The sequence below is a fragment of the Sebastes fasciatus genome, chromosome 5, assembly GCF_043250625.1.
Source record: "Sebastes fasciatus isolate fSebFas1 chromosome 5, fSebFas1.pri, whole genome shotgun sequence".
NCBI classification, from domain to species: domain Eukaryota; kingdom Metazoa; phylum Chordata; class Actinopteri; order Perciformes; family Sebastidae; genus Sebastes; species Sebastes fasciatus.
In genome coordinates, this window is record NC_133799.1 from 5,495,514 (window position 1) to 5,512,651 (window position 17,138).

At 40.0% G+C, this 17,138-nt stretch overlaps 1 protein-coding gene across 1 annotated transcript; it reads left to right on the forward strand.

The window, feature by feature from the left end:
- The first annotated feature begins 1,175 nt into the window (after positions 1 to 1,175).
- slc35e1 (solute carrier family 35 member E1) lies at positions 1,176 to 16,817 on the forward strand. The gene is made up of 6 exons (XM_074634661.1): positions 1,176 to 1,537; positions 5,878 to 5,948; positions 11,324 to 11,461; positions 12,762 to 12,887; positions 13,010 to 13,255; positions 14,254 to 16,817. The coding sequence occupies exons 1-6, from the start codon at positions 1,210 to 1,212 to the stop codon at positions 14,482 to 14,484; spliced, it is 1,140 nt and encodes a 379-aa protein (XP_074490762.1). The 5' UTR covers positions 1,176 to 1,209; the 3' UTR covers positions 14,485 to 16,817.
- The last annotated feature ends 321 nt before the right edge of the window (positions 16,818 to 17,138 follow it).

A 17,138-nucleotide genomic window follows, 5' to 3' on the forward strand; every position in this document is an offset into this window, starting at 1 on the left:
AGCCAAATGTAACGCTGTTTTGACCTATGATTAGTATGTCAGCACATATATCACTTAAATTATTCAATATAATTATACTAAACCTTATAATTTCCAGAATATCATAATTTTACATGTTGCTTCGTTTCCGACTGTCACTCATCTTGTCTGCTATTCGCGCACCGCACTCCTCTCTTTCTCTCCTCCTCTCCCTCCAGCCTCCGGGGCTGAAGCAGGAAGAGAAACGTTATCGTCTCCGAGCGCAGCCGGAGTGAACAGGGAGACACCGGCACCCGGTCGGAGACGATAACGTTTCTCGCTGCGGAGCTCCGTCACTTCACAAGACACGGAAAACCTCTGTTGGTCTGGAGGAGCTGCAGCATTTATTTCTGCACAAACGTCCACTGTACATTCACTAGACATTCTCAGAGCTAAACTAACTGTTCTGCAGTGTGTAGTGTGCGCGCATGCACTTGTAGAGGTGGAGCGAGACAGCGAGAACGCGCGCGGTGTGTGACTGAAGGCAAGCAGGCAAGCAGGCAGAGGAGCAGAGGAGCAGAGACTCCGGCCACATTCGAGTGTGCATATGCGAGCACGCATGGGAAACCGACTCGGTAGATTTATATGTGTAAAAAGTTACAAACAGTCCCTTTAACAGAAAAAACTGATTGTTCTAATGAGGTTTTGCGTAATGCAATTCGACAGTTACCATTTATTGCACCCTTTGCCGATCCTTATACAGTAGCTCCCCAGAGCCCTGTCCTCTTTAAATATAGTATGTTGGCTCAAATGATCAATACTGATGTGGGCTGCCTTTCATCGACATGCTGCTTGTTGTCATACCTGTTGTGTTGTCCAGGCTCGTACTGCAGGTAAATGGCCTCTGAAGTGGTACGCTCCGGAATGTAGAAACTTCCACAAGTTCTCCAGTAAAAGTGACGTGTGGAGTTTTGGTGTCACCATGTGGGAGGCCTTTTTCCTACGGAGGGAAACCTTACAAGGTACAAATGCGTATGCGAGCGCGCATGGGAAACCAACCCGGTAGATTTATACGTGTAAGAAGTTACAAACAGTCCCTTTAATTAAAGAAAAGAAAAAAAAAGAGCTCTCGGACGTGAACCGGCTCTTATGGTTCACTTAAAAGAGCCGGCTCTTTGAACCGGCTCGTTCGTGACGACCCATCACTACCACCAGACGCTCCGCCGGTGCCTCGTCACTCCGCGCTGGAAGATGGCTGCGGCGGACCGGCCCCCTGTTAGGGAAGGGATCCGGATAGTGTTCCTATGTGTGGGCTGGTATACGGTCAGCTCGGGAGGAAACATCGTCAACAAGATCATCCTGAACGGATTCCCGTACCCGGTAACAGTCTCTCTGTTCCACATCATCTCCATCGTCGTCTTCCTGCCTCCGCTGCTCCGGGCATGGGGAGTCCCCGGCGCGGAGCTGCCCAGCAGCTACTACCGCTGGTTCATCCTGCCGCTGGCCTTCGGGAAGTACTTCGCCTCCGTGTCGGCTCACTTCAGCATATGGAAAGTCCCCGTCTCCTATGCGCACACGGGTGAGTAGCAGACTGATGATGTGTCCGGGCTGTAGCAGGAACAGTCAGCTGATGTTAGCTCCGAGGCTAACTAACGCTGGACCACTAGAGCTGGCCTGTGGGCCCTGTGGGTTAGTGGAGCTGGAGAATAGACAGGCTCTCATCAGATTAATTAACTCACTGTGGGAACTCTTAACTATGAAATTGGTGAGCTTTAGGCTCCGTTTAAGACTAACTCACTGCTGCTGTTAGCTAGCTGGATAACTTAATTAATGCTGCTCTACTACGTCAGGAGGAGGATCCATCTCTGAACAACCTGCTGTGTTACAGACTCAAACTTTCATCTCACACTGATCCATCTCTGAACAACCTGCTGTGTTACAGGCTCAAACTTTCATCTCACACTGACAGATAAAATAAACACACAGTTAAACATGTAATTCATTTTCTCCTAACGCTAACTGGCTATCTTGTTTAAGTTACTCTCTTTTTCCACTTTGTTAGGTATACCTATCTAATACTAATTCAATCTGATACAACCAGGGAATGAAATTAGCACCTTCCAAATACAGATGTTGGCTGTGGCAGGTAAAACGTTCAGGTCACCTGCCACCATGGCAGATATTTCCTTATATTATGAAATATTAGTTTTAAAAAGCAATTCCTAAATTGAAAATAGTCATGGATTAAGGTTACATGATCCATATTACTACTGTCTTTTACCACTGACTCAGTGTTTACTAGGGGTGGACGAAAATATTGAGTATTGCAATATTGTGTTTTGTGATACTGTATTAATTCTCAAAAACCCCTCTATTGAATTCTAATTAATAGTTTACATGCAAAGATTAACTCAGGAAATACTTTACTTTATCTGCAAAGATATAAAAATGCATTTTTTTAAAATATATATATATACTTTATTTTTTCCCTTTTTTCAAGGTTGTTTTTATATATGCAATTTACAGTTCGTAATTACAATAGTTTATAAACCAATTTTTAAGTAGATGAGCTTATAGACAAACTCATTAAGTACATTAGAGAAAACCAACTTCAACATTCAAAATTGAAACAAAGTTAAGAAATAATAATAATAATAGTAATAATAATGATAAAAAGAAAGAATAGAGTTAAAAAAAACACACATAACAAAAACAACAACAATAATAATACAAAAATACGAAATACAACAAGTAAGTTAATAGAAAGACTGTTGTCATATTCAGTTTAAGTTGAAGCTGTTTTTAGAGATGTTCATTGAACTTTATGGTCTTTTTGGAGGCTGCAGTTTGTGGTGAGATGTTTCTAAACTTTTGTCCACCCTATTTATATATCAATAAGTTTAGACTTAATAAAAGAAACACCTCTCAGAATAATGCAATAACGATTTTCTCCTAAGGCTAACTGGCTGTCTTGTTTACGGTGCCACTTTGTTAGGTACACCTATCTAACACTAATTCAATCTGATACAACAGTCCTTTAATACATCCTTCATTTATGATTTGTCATATTCCCTTTTTTTTATATACTTTATTTTTACCCTTCTTTCAAGGTTGTTTTCATACAATAGTTTATAAACCAATTTGTAATTAGATGAGCTTATAGACAAACTCATTAAGTGCATTAGAGAAAACAACTTCAACATTCAAAATTGAAATAAAATTAAGAAAAGAAAGGATGTTTTTACAGTTTTGTCCTCCCTATTTATATATATCAATAAGGGTAGACTTAATAAAAGAAACACATCTCAGAATAATGTAATACAGTTCAACAGCTCCACAATTTACAGCCTCCAAAATGACCATAAAGTTGAATCAACATATCTCTTATGGTTATAGTTATAGTTTCAATGCATGTCTTTACTACAGTAGGATTTATTGCAGGCCTTTTATTAGACTACTTTACCTAATAAAGTGGCACCTGACTAGTAAACAGTCCTCCTAATTAATGCTGCTATACTACGTCAGAGGAGAGGATCCATCACTGAACAACCTGCTGTAGTACAGACTCAAACTTTCATCTCACACTGACAGATTAAAAACACAGTTCAACATGTTATTCATTTTCCTCCTAATTCCTCCTTATTGATATATATATATATATATATCTATATATATATCTATAGATATATATATAGATATCTATAGATATATATATATATATATATATATATATCTATAGATATATAGATATATATATATATCTATAGATATCTATATATCTATAGATATATAGATATATATAAATAGGGTGGACAAAGGTTTAGAAACATCTCACCACAAACTGCAGCCTCCAAAAAGACCATAAAGTTCAATGAACATCTCTCAAAACAGCTTCAACTTAAACTGAATGTGACAACAGTCTTTCTATTAACTTATTTGTTGATTTAATTTATTATTACTCTCGTATTTTTGTATTATTTATTTTTGTTATGTGTGTTTTTGTTTGTTTGTTTGTTTAGTTTTTTTGCCACTTGTCTTGTTTAAGTTGACACTTTGTTAGGTACACCTAATCTAATACTAATTCAATCTGTTACAACAGTCCTTTAATACATCCTTCCTTTATGACTGTTGTCATATTCTTTTTTTTTTTATATACTTTTTTCAAGGTTGTTTTCATACAATAGTTTATAAACCAATTTTTAAGTAGTTGAGCTTATAGACAAACTCATTAGGTACATTAGAGAAGTAACCTGAAAAAAATAATGTGCCTCTGTGTCCTCCGTTGCTCCTAACGGCATCTGCAAGATTTCACAGACCGCAGGAAAACAAGCAGTAAGAGCTGATCTGAGGTCTGCTGTCCATCTGCTGTCTATGAGCAGCTGTCAATCACTCACGAACTCCGACCAAATGGTCAAAAGGCCGCGCTGATCAATTATGAATTAATATTATGTTGCGTTAATGCCTATTTCTCGCCTTAAATGTTTTCAGAATCATCTTGTGGTGCACGGTTTAGCTGTAAAATGAGGAGGTTTGTGACACCGCCGCTGCCATTGTGAAATCTGGTGAAGGAATGCCACGTTCTGGTCACATGACCGGAGCACAGCCATATTTTCTAAAGCCTGAAAACAGTCTAGTTATCTCTCAGAACACTTGAATTACAATATGCTGAAAGGTTATTATGGAATTTTTGCCCAATGATGCCAAAAATATAGCCTACTGCCCCTGTGGTCTTTGCACCTAATTTGCTTTCCATGTCAACAAAATCTAATTCCGTTATCATGGTTTCCATCAACACGCTTAAATTAGTTTTACCAGCTAAAACTACTTGAGTAGATCCATTCCATCAGTTTACTTTGACAGTGAAAATGTACGCTCGGTTAGATGCACCGATGCCGAATCAGATATCAGGCCGATCCTGACTCAAATAGCTGGATCAGGTATTGGTGACAATGGGGCCGATCTATTCAGTTAAATTCTATGTTAATATACATTGTATACTGGAATTTTAAATCCTGTGTAAGTTTTGACCATTTTTTTACTGCATTAGTATGACTTTCACATAAAAGAATGATTCCACACAGTGAAGCATACAGCCTATTAATTAAACACTGGTATTTGAGTGTCAAATAGACCATAAAGCAGGGGATGCTTTAGGGCGGGGCTACCGTGTGATTGACAGGTCGCTACCACGGCGTTGTCCGGTCTGAGAGTTATCCTTGTTTTCGTCTTTAACCTTTTCACAGTGTGTTTTTAGTTCATGAAATGATCATAAATTGAACATTATACCCTTCATATGTTAGATGTTCATTAGCTTTGGCTAGATGTACCTAATAAACTGACAACTGAGTGCAGGGTGAAACGTATGACTAAAATAGTCCTCCTAACTTCTAATAGTTTGTCCTAACTCCAGCTAGAAGTAAGTCGACTTCAAATTAAACTAGTCTTTGCATGTTTTGACCTCCTCTAAACTATTTTAAAGAACCTTGGCATTCTCAGTCACAGCTGCCATGTCAATGAAATCTCTTTCTCTCTCTCTCTCTCTGTCTAACGTTTGAAAGTTGCTTTGCTTTAATAGCTTACTTCTGTCCTTGTAGATGGCCATTTTCAATGCCTCTGAATCTAGTTTTGATTTGTTTTAAAGTCTCAAAATATATGATCATAGTATCACATGTTTTAAACTATCAGGGAGCCACCACTCTAGAGTAAAACTCTCATCGTTGTTAACATACAAGAGTATACAACTACTAGTACGTCAGTCAGTGACGCAATGCAATAGAGGTGTGTTTGACAGACTCTGACGCAGGAGCATTTTATAGTTCATACTTATGTTGAATGGCATTATATGTTTGTCATGGAAACAAACTGATTGTTATACTTTCCTGACATTGTCCCCTTTCTGTCTTTCTTTTTCTCACACAGTCAAAGCTACAATGCCAATATGGGTTGTGCTCCTATCAAGAATTATCATGAAGGAGAAGCAAACCACAAAGGTGAGTAGGTTCGACACAGCAAACATGGCACAAGGCCCGCTCTGTTTCTCAATGTTTGAGTCTGAGCAGTGGTGATGTGGCACAGTACTGTGCCGGTGATGTGGCACATTACTGTGCCTGTACTGCAGCTCATATTACGGCCATCTGCAGGGGCTTTTGTCCCTGAAGTTGATCAGATGTTCTGAGGTCTGGGAGGGAAACTAACTTTTTATTTCCACCAGCTGGCCACATTCACCTGGTAAATCCCCAAACTCATTTCCTACTTTTCATATTACATGAGCCAGCTGGCTTTGTGTTGATGCATGTCTTTTGAAAGGCTGCTTTCTTTCATGTAAACTATTTTGTTATGCAGTGTGCAAGTGGTGAAAAGGCCTCAGGTGGTTGAACATTTCCTGAGGAAGAGTAATATGAGAACGAACTAGATTTTCTGGCTCAGAGAGGTGCAATGTTTTTTTGAGGACATGACAACTCACCTGTAATGTGCACACACTCTTTGTTTGATTTGTTTGATCTCTTAAGCCATTCTCACTGGACAAAAAAACCTACTAACAACTGGCTTTTGTCTTCAGTGGGAAAAGTTACAATCAGCATTCATTCCCGGATCAAATAACTCTGCAGTAGTGACGGGTATTTATCGGCTCCAGCTCCGATCGGCAGTGATGGAAACATGACACCCGTGTGGACACGCTAATAATGTGAAGAGTGTTGAAGTGAATATATAATAGATAAAATCAACAGGGATTTGGACAATTATTTTAATTTATTAATTTGCAAAACATATAATTAATATGCTCTACTCAGAGCCACCAGACTCCAGGCAGAAAACAGTAATCTGACCTCGCTGATCGTCGTAAAACATACTTCATTCAAACTCAACAGAAACAAAATAAAACTCATCAAAGCCGTCTTTGTTATTCTCTCTACTGTTCCAACAATCACCGACTCTGGTTTGAGAATTTGAAAGAGAGACTGAATAAGTAACAGATATAAAAAAAAAAATGAAGTAACCACTGTAACATTTTCACTGTACTAACCCTGCTTCCAGCCATGGTGTCAAACATGACACACCAGAAAACAAAACAAAACCGGCCCTGGAAGAGCACTAGGCTTTGAAGCCAATTTTCGTAGTGGCCAAACGGTGGTACTAAAACTTTCGTGTCCGTCACGTGATGCCATTTGGCCCAGAAAGACTTTTTCCCCATAGACTTACATTGGAAAAGAGACGTCTGTAACTCAGCGGATAATTTTTTTGAGGTGAATCAACGTCCCAGTATGAACACTTGAATAGCCCTTTTTTAAATCATTAGGTCGTACAAGTTGTAAAACGCACTAATAGCCGAATCCAGAGTTATTTTCCTTCCTCTGTTCATGTGAATGAGACCCAGACCGAGGATGATCCGAGGACTTGGAGGCGGCGTTAAAAGAAACGCGACTGCGCCTACTCTATGGGCTCAATGGATGCGGAAGATCGCCAGATGATCCCTGTACTTTATCACTCGGCAGTCGGTCCATTTTGGCTTCACTGAGCATCTCTCATAGGAATGAACGGGAGCCCTCCTAAAAACGCCGTATCCAGTTCTCTTAATGCATCCATGCACTGAACGCACAAACCAAACACTGTTAACTTTTCCTGCTTGGGCCAGAGTCGATAACATTACTTGCTCCCGTCGCCGCCGCTCTCTCTCACTCTTGCTTCACCACTCACTTCCCACATATACACACACTCCACGCACTGGCTCTGCTTCAAATGACCTACATTACCCTTACAACAGCTAGCTCTAGAGAGGGCCATTTACGTTTTCGCGTCGGCCACCGTAGCTCTCCTACACGCTTGGTACATGGGAGAGGCTTCAGTTGGTTGTAATCTCCTCACCTCAGCGCTAGATACCGCCAGATCCTACACACTGGACCTTTTAAAAAATGACTTCAATGAATAAACAAAATTTGCCAAATAATTTTCAGTCGATTGACGAGTTGATTAATGGACTAATCGTTTCAACTCTACAAATTTATCCCCGACCATAAATATCTTGGCTCATCTCGGCCTGTGTGCACTGTAGATGAACTAAAATACAAAATCAAATGCGACAAAGTCTAAATTAGCGTCGATGGTGAACATTAAGAGGAAACTATGGTGTATTCTCTGCATGCACGGCTGTGTTCAGTTGTCAAACTGTTAAACTGTTTGGCTTATAACATCTTAGTGGTGTTGTCTATGCAGCTCTATTGTGTAAGACAAATAAGATCTCAATGAAAAAAAAGAGAACTAATCTCAATATCTGCCTCTACTTGACTGATTGCTATTGGATTAGGGCAAAGTTCACAACATCTCTGGAATACAGTTTAATTTTCCATCCTGATGGCGGAACATTTTACAGTCTAGGTTTGCTAAATGTGAGAAAGGAGTGTCTAACACCACCTTGTCATGTTTACCTTACAGTCAACAGTTCAGTATCCAGACAGGCTGGGTCCACAGACACACGGGGAACGTAGGTGTTGATGACGTGTTACTGTGTGTAGAGATCCTGTTTGATGCTTGGCCATTGTTCTATTAGCTTTGTTTTAATTGTGTACTTTTCTAATACAGGACGAGGCTGTTTAGCAGAGGGGAAGGCTCTGTGAATATAACTTGTGTTCAGGTCTTCACCGTTCCCTTATCCTGTGAGGTTTTATAGAGTTTAAACTTTAAAAATAACAATTTCATTTAGTATTTATTCACAGAAATTAATGAAATGCGGAGATAGAGGCCAACTATATACAGTATATATATTTGTTTTTTTCTTAAAACTTAAACTTTACACCCATTAAAATCAAGAAAGCCTTGCAACCCCCTGTAAAGCTTTGGTAACCCCTAGTGGGGGTCAGGACTCCCAGGTTGGGAACCAGTGAGTTAGAACATCTAAAAGAAATACTTTATCAAAATAATTCAACTAAGTTTAGTGTTAATACTTGACTCAGCTTTGTTAAAACATGACAGACTCTCAAACATCATAGACTGAACAAAATATACTATATATATAGTGGCCACTTAATTAATACCTGTATAACAGTGAAAAAACAAGCATCTTAAAAGCAGTAGACCTGTTGTATTGGATTGCATTGGACAGCACAAGTGTACCTAATAAAGTGGACACTAGATCTTCAAAGAACTGAGTACATACAGTATGACTAAACGGTACCATGCAAATGCATTCGTATACTCTCCAACTTTCCTTTTGAGTGCAGAAAGCCTTCAGGATGAATTTCCAAAAGGAGTCGTGCAACCTGAAGTGGGACAGGAATCTAGGCCTCTGCCAAAATAGACGACAAGAACTCACTTCATTTTCAGGGTTACAAAAAAGAAAACCAGCCCCGTTGCAATAAAGTGCTTGTGTTACAAGTACTTGTAGGATATGTCAGCATCTTCTGTGTGTTAGCAAAAGATAATATTGTGTTGTGTTTAACAAAGCTGCTCTGCTTCTCATAGTGCATCCTGTTGAATGTTTAATCATCAACCAACATATTAAGAGAGCTGACTTTAAAGCACAGTCTACAGTTTTGTTGATGTAGAGCCAGTAGAGAGAGTAAAGACTGTTTCCGGCTAAAACAAGTTCCAAACCAGTTTACTTTTCTTTTAAAGCCTCTTCTAACTACTGTTCTTTTACTACTGAGTTCCTCGGTAAATAAAACTGAGGGCAGTTGGATGTTTTGATGTCAGTAAGCTGTTTAGTTAGTACTCAGTGCAGTTTCACTCTGTGTGGTTGGTTTGAGGGTGAGTGAGTGGGTGCACAAGTGGGTTTCATAATAACTGCACATCTCTGTCATTTCTCATGATCCAACATTTTCAACATGCAAATAAATATTGCTGTAGATGTTTCTGATAGTTTCAGCTCATGAGGTGTGTGTGGTCTCAGATAGAAGGGTTAGTCGTCCAGCTGCAGCCTCTAAAGGTGTGGAAATGTTGTCTCATTATCCTAACATGTATTTGAATAGATTGATGTTCCTGCAGTACTTAGTGAAGAAGTTTTATAAAGTTATATCTTCTTTAGGAGGTTAAAATGTGGCTGTGCTTTGGATTTTTGTCTTAGAGGAATGTTGGAAACCTTACATGTTCTATGCAAAAACACTCTTTACTCCTCTATTAGCCTGCCAAAGTTACTGTGATGATTTGTAGGTGTTCAATCGATCGCATAACTTTTTTTTTAAATTATCGTTGTTGAGATATTGCCAAAGAAATGTGGCAACAGGCCACTCATATTCTTCCTAAGGATGGGTCCTGATTTTAAAATGTTCTAATAATCATTAAATTATAAAAAATCAAATAGTTTATGTGACTATCGTCTTGTCTTGAAATATATTTTAACTTGTTTTTTATGGTCAAAAGTGCAGCCTGATAGTAACGCTACCACCAGGCACTGGTAAAACGTGTGCGGCATGTTCAGTTTGGCTCTTTTCCGTCGGTGCAGGTGTGTGTGTGGCGCGGCGCCGTAACCCCCGTACTTTCAGCTGGGAGATGTGTTTGAGCGGCGGAGGATTATCGTAAAAATCACTTAATTTAAACTCGACTGAAACAAGATAAAACTCAGGAATACCACCTTGGTTAGTCTTTCCATTGTTCCAAAACATTTGGTCAAAATAAGTCATTAATCCATCGCGTTAGATTTGAAAATGTGCCGGCGCTACACGCTGTTCTTCCCCCACTGTACTTTCTCCTCACGGAGCAGCTGCAGGGGTTGGGGCGCGATCTTCGAAAGGTGATCGAATAGTTCCCATCCATCCATTATCTGTAACTGCTTATCCTATTCAGGGTCGCGGGGGGGTGGGAGGGGCTGACATTGGGCGAAGGTGGGGTAAACCCTGGACAGATCGCCAGACTAACACAGGGCTGACACATAGAGACAGACAACTATTCACGCTCACATTCACACCCACGGTACATTTAGAGTCAACAATTAACCTAACCTTCATGACTGTGGGAGGAAACCGGAGTACCCGGAGTAAACCCACGCTAACACGGGGAGAACATGCAAACTCCACACAGAAGGGACCAAAGCCAGATTCAGACCTGCGACCCTCTTGCTGTGAAGCGACAGAAAAATAGTTCCCAGTGATTATCAAATAGTATTTTTGCTTGAAATGCCCATCCCTGATTCTGTCTCATTTTAGTAGGGATGCAACTGACAAATAACTTACTTTCATTATCAATTTATCTGCAGATCATTTTCTTTATTAATTGTTTGGTCTCTGAAATTGGATTGGAGTCGACTGGGAAACACTCCCTGATGCAGCAAATGATGTTTTGATATTTAAATGTGACTGGATATAAACTGGTAAAGTGGTTTTTGTCTTGGTTTCTGCTGACTCTGCCTCCCGTCTCTGTGTGGTCCCTGTCGTAGGTGTATGTATCGCTCATCCCCATCATCGGAGGAGTGCTGCTGGCCACGGCCACTGAGCTGTCCTTTGATCTTTCAGGACTCATCAGCGCTCTGGCTGCCACGCTCTGCTTCTCTCTGCAGAACATCTTCTCCAAAAAGGTAACTCACTCTCAGGCTGGTATGTGCCACATGATGATGGGGGGGTAATTGAAAAATCTTACTACTGGGTGGTTTGATGTGAAACGCCCGAAACTGACATCCTGGTTTGTGGAGTTGTGTGTGTGTGTGTGGCGTCAGAAAAGAGAAGTGGTTCTCTGTTGAAGAAATGAGGAGGAGGAGCTGGATTTCACAAGTGACCTCTAACTGTAATCACAAAAGTGTGTTTTTCTTTCAACCATGAACCTAGGTTCCCAGTTTTTGCTGTCATGATTAATTATAAGTGTTGGTTTGGAGAACTAGTGTAGTTTAGATTAGACAATAGACATTACTAAAGTTGTATTGTTAAATACAGTATTACAAATGAAGAATAATGGCAGAAGTCAGTAGGGGTGTAAAGAAAATTGAGATTATTGCAATATTATGTTATGATACTGTATTGATTCTCAAAAACACTACTTTTTAATCAATAGTTTACATGCAAAGATTAACTCAGTCGATACTGTATTTCATTGGCAAAGAGATGCACCCTCTCAAAGTAGTGCTATGATGTTGGATGTTACAGGGACTGTGATAAATGCAGATCCAACTGTTGTGATTGATAAAAATTGCATAAAAATTACAGTTTTCCTGAAATTAGATTTAAAAATAACAACATATCGCCTTGCTTACAGTGTCACAATATATCCACATTGAATCGTAACCCCTCTATCATGATACGTATTGTATCGCCAGATTCTTGCCAATAAAAGCCCTATAAATCAGTCAACACACAAAGGAGGGAAAGGACTGAAGGGAGATTCGTACCTCTAAATGCTGAATTTCTGAATGCAGCATTTCACTGACCCTTGTAAAAATCGACCTATGACTGTTTAATCTCAAAGATCATTTTCTCTTGTTAACATCAAAGTGAAATAGCAAAAATTAGAAGAAAAAAATAAAATATTTCCATGCCTGACTGACACTTTTTTCCTGCTGATCATATCCACAATTTCACTGAGATTTCACTTGGTACAAGCCCAGATTTTGGCAACAATTGCAACTCTACAACAAAGTGATTGGTTCACAATTGTCAAGGTTGGAACTGTTATGACAATATGGCCCAGTTTTAAAATATCTTTGCTCATATTGAACTGACTTTTTTAGGTTTATGGTGATGGATTGTTTCTGTTTTAAAGAGGCAGGTGGAGTGGACTCCAAGTTCATAGTGGACAATAGAAAGTATCGTAACAATCACAACTTTACATTACAGTTGTGACTTATTTATTTTTTCTTAACTGATCTTTTTTTCCCTCTTTTAAAGGTGTTGCGCGACACAAAGATCCACCACTTGAGGCTGCTCAACATCCTCGGCTTTAATGCCGTAATCTTCATGCTGCCCACCTGGGTTCTGGTGGATCTCTCTGTGTTCCTAGTTAACGGAGACCTGGTGAGTAGCATTAGTGGCTCTTTAATGACGTTTACACCACCTGCTGCGGTGGTTGGAGTTCAGCAGCATCTGGCTTGTTTTACAACCCTGAACGTAGCCTGACCGCACTGCTCTCCTTACAGACGGACTTCACGGGATGGACGGGTACCTTCGTCCTCCTGCTCATCAGCGGCTTTTGCAACTTCGCTCAGAACGTCATCGCCTTCAGCGTGCTGAACATCGTCAGCCCGCTCAGCTACGCCGTCGCCAACGCCACCAAGAGGATCATGGTCATTAGCATATCGCTGCTAATGCTGCGCAACCCAGTCACCATGACAAACGTCATGGGTATGATGACGGCCATAGTCGGGGTCTTCCTCTACAACAAGGTGAGTCGACCCGACCACTTGGATGGATGAAGGAAAGAGGAAAAGCACTAGTCTTCTGTCATTCCTCTTCATTTCAAACTCTTCATCAGCCATATAGGGCTGCAACTAACGATTATTATCATTGTCGATTAATCTGTTGATTATTATCTCGATTAATTGATTAGTTGTTCGGTCTATAAAATGTCAGAAAATCGTAAAAAAATGTGGATCAGTGTTTCCCAAAGCCCAAGATGACGTCCTCAAATGTCTTGTTTTGTCCACAACTCAAAGATATTCAGTTTAATGTCACAGAGGAGTAAAGAAACCAGAAAATATTAACATTTAAGAAGCTGGAATCAGAGAATATTGACTTTTTTTCCTGAAAAAATTACTCAAACCGATTAATTGATTATCAAAATAGTTGCCGATTAATTTAATAGTTGATAACTAATTGATTAATCGTTGCAGCTCTAGTCAGCCATCTACACCTCTGCTGATGTTCATATGAGAAGCAAATATCAGCAGATAATATTGGTCCAACGTATGGAAGTTTCCAAACACTAAGTCATCCTGCAGTTTACAGTTATTCTTTAAAAAAAATTGCCGCCTTGGCCTTATTTTGTGGTAATAAATTGAATGAACCGGCTTGCATAATAATGCATTCTTTTCCATAGCAACCAGCCGCCACTATGTGCTCTTTATATTCTCTGTCTATAGTCTATTATATGCTCTGCCAGGACTTTGCTCTATTTACAGTTGTTCTCTCCTAAACTGTAGACCGCTTGGAGCTCTAAAAGCAGCTTTTCATATCCGTCACTCTCCATCCAACTTGTGGCTGTTTGCCATCGACTTAAATGTAAAAAGTAAATGGTTAACTTGCACTTTATTTATCCTCTTGGAGAAACATGACTCACTCAAACTATTTAGGATCTGTGGGCAGCCACAGTGCAGTGCCAGGCAACCAACTCCACAGACACCCAGTCATTTAAAATCCATTTGCCCTTCTCCTCTGCCAACAGGCCAAGTACGACGATAACAAGGAGGAGAAGAAGCTGCTGCCGAGCACCAAGCAGGACCTGATGACCTTCGACAACCCGGCACTGGAGAAGATCCAGGCCAACGGGTCAGTGCCTTTCTCCCACGGCTCAGAGCAGCAGCACAACTGGAACAACGTGTTGACCGACCACTTCCAGTACAGCCGGCAGGCCTACACGACAAACCTTAGCAGCAACCACCAGTATGTGGTGTAAAGGAGGAGCCTGTCATAGACATAACTGTGTAGCCGCCCTCCCAGCAGCGGGACGCAGCCCCGCTCCAAACACGAGACTGAAGGCAAGTGCTGTTTGTTCTGGATAGGAAGAATGAGACGGCCAGTGACGTGACCTCTCCCACGCTCCTCCCCCCGTCTAAACTCCACTTTCTGACAGCTTCGCTGTACGTCATTGTTTATTTATTAGTTTGGTACCGACTGTATGGGATGGAAACAAAACTTAAATCACCTGTTGTCAGACATTTTGGTGACAGATTCAGCCGTGTTATATGGACACAGAAATGTGCCACAGCAGGTGGACACATAAAAGGTAGTTGACGAATGATTTGCACCTTACTGTCTGGAAATGTCTGAGTTTTGTTTTCACAACCAGCCATAATTCGTTTTGGGTTATTTTGTTCACTTTCAGAGGAGAGGATGCCAGCTGTAATTATTTAATGTGAACGCTAACTTGCACCGAAACAACAGTCATGTTACATTTTGTAACAAACAAATCTCAGAGGAAGGCCTCAATATTTAGGTTTTTAGGCATTTCATATTTAGGGGTGGCATTTTTCTGTTTGAATTGTTGTCCTCAGTGAATAAAACGTGTTCCACTCTTCAGAAGCTTGAGGTCAGATGGGACGTGTTTGTAGACAGTGGAGGATTTTAGGTGACGCTCAGATTTGACCTGACGATACGATCCTCTCACTTTTCTCTATCAGATGAAAATTTCAATTCATTTATGAATAAATTCCTGCAAAACTAGTAACAATTCCCATCAACCTCAGCTTTGTTTAGTGCTAATGTTAGCATACTAGCATGCTATACTAACATGGTGAACATTATAACATCAGCATGTTACCATGGTAACAGTAGCATTTAGACTGCACTCACTTTCCAACGTGGTTCAAAATTACAGGTACCTGATGAAGAAAAATGCCCACATTTTGAAATCAAATTGAAAAAATCCATTCAATGCGTCTGCAAGAAGCCGATGCTAAAGATTCAGTCACACTTGTTAACCGCAAGTGTTTTCACCTGCCACTGTCAAACGCACACACATAAAGCCTCCCATGTCTTTGAACGGAGATAAACCTTCAGAGTGAGACCAGTTCTGTCACCCAGAACAGTCAGTGACCTCCCGTATATCTGTCCTTGTCCCCAAGATAGCAAATACTTCCACCTTTTGTTATTATTAATGCATTAATGTAAAAAGTTCAAATTAGATTTACCAAATCAAACTGTAAGGATGCTCATGTTTCATCTCTCTTAGAGAGTCTAACCATGTAAAATGTAGTAGAGATTCATTATGTTGCCGTCACAGTTTGGAGTTGAAGAATCAATTTAAAACAATGCAGTGCTTGTTTTTTTTAATTGGTATTTATGCGAAGCTTCTCGGGCAGAGTGAGATTTTCTCTCCTGTCAGGCGATTGAACCAAAGCTGCTCTGTCGTGTTTATGTTTTGTTTTTTAAACAGAGGTCCGGTTCGAGTTTGCACATCATGAAACAACAAAATGTGTTACGCAGATTGTGACCATCTGTCTGTCAAGTGACTTTAAAATCCTGGTGTTTTTATTTTAAAAGCATTTTTGTAACATTGGTGTCAGACGGTCACTGGACAGATTAAAATGAGACATCGTGCATGAAATCACAGGTTTGGTTTGTGCAATTAAAGATTCAACTGTCATTTCAGGTGGACGAGAGGTTTGATTATCTTTATCGATTACAGTCTGTTAACTAATCATTTATTAATGAAAAGCCTTTTTTACTGCTTGAAGAACTGTTTAATTTAGGAAACAACAGTCACTTGCTTTCTCTTCTTGCAGGATCTCTGATGCGCGCTGAGCATCTCACTGCAGCAATATAACATTTCATGTTCTTTTTTCTTTGTGATTCAAATGTCTCGGCATTGCTCATTTATTTTGTAGGGACAACGCACGTTGATTGAATTTTTGTAAAAGTGCCAGTTGTAGCCTGTGAGCTTGTTTTTTCAGCTGTAGATGTGGGTAAGGGGGGATAGTGCGGTTATATTCTAATAATATGGCCTTTTTTTGGTGTACTTTGTTTGTCTTTGACAAATTTGAAACACTGTCACAGTATTTAGTCTGGAGGGGAAAAGGGGAAAAAGGGTCGCTGCGCTCGGGGCTTCCCAGAGTCAAACTAGTATCAATAATTATCCTTTTTTTTTATTTATAGAGAAAACTAGCTCTTAGTGCTGACATAGTTTGTAGGATCTTGGGAACCAGTAGCTGCTCAGTTTTCCTCCAGCAGGGAGGGAAATCACCTCCGCCTGTTTTAAAGAAAGATATAAAGTTGAATGTTTTACACTGATTGAGAAAACACCTGTATGTTGTCATTTTTCAACAGCCCTGGAATAATTACTACTTTATTCAAATGTCTATTTTTGGTTTTATTAAGACCGCTGCTGTTCGTATGTTGACTGTCGTGCACTTTGAGGCTGTGCTTTGTGGTGTTGGACTGCGTTAAACTGAAGCAGAAATATCAGAAACGGCAGCCTCAAAAATGACAAAGGAGTCGAATCAAAACCTCCGAGACCTCCAAGTGTCAGCATTGATTAAAATTATACATTTCATAAAGGTAGCATTTATCTACCGGGATGTTTAGTTTTCAGTTCAACTGTCATGAAAACCT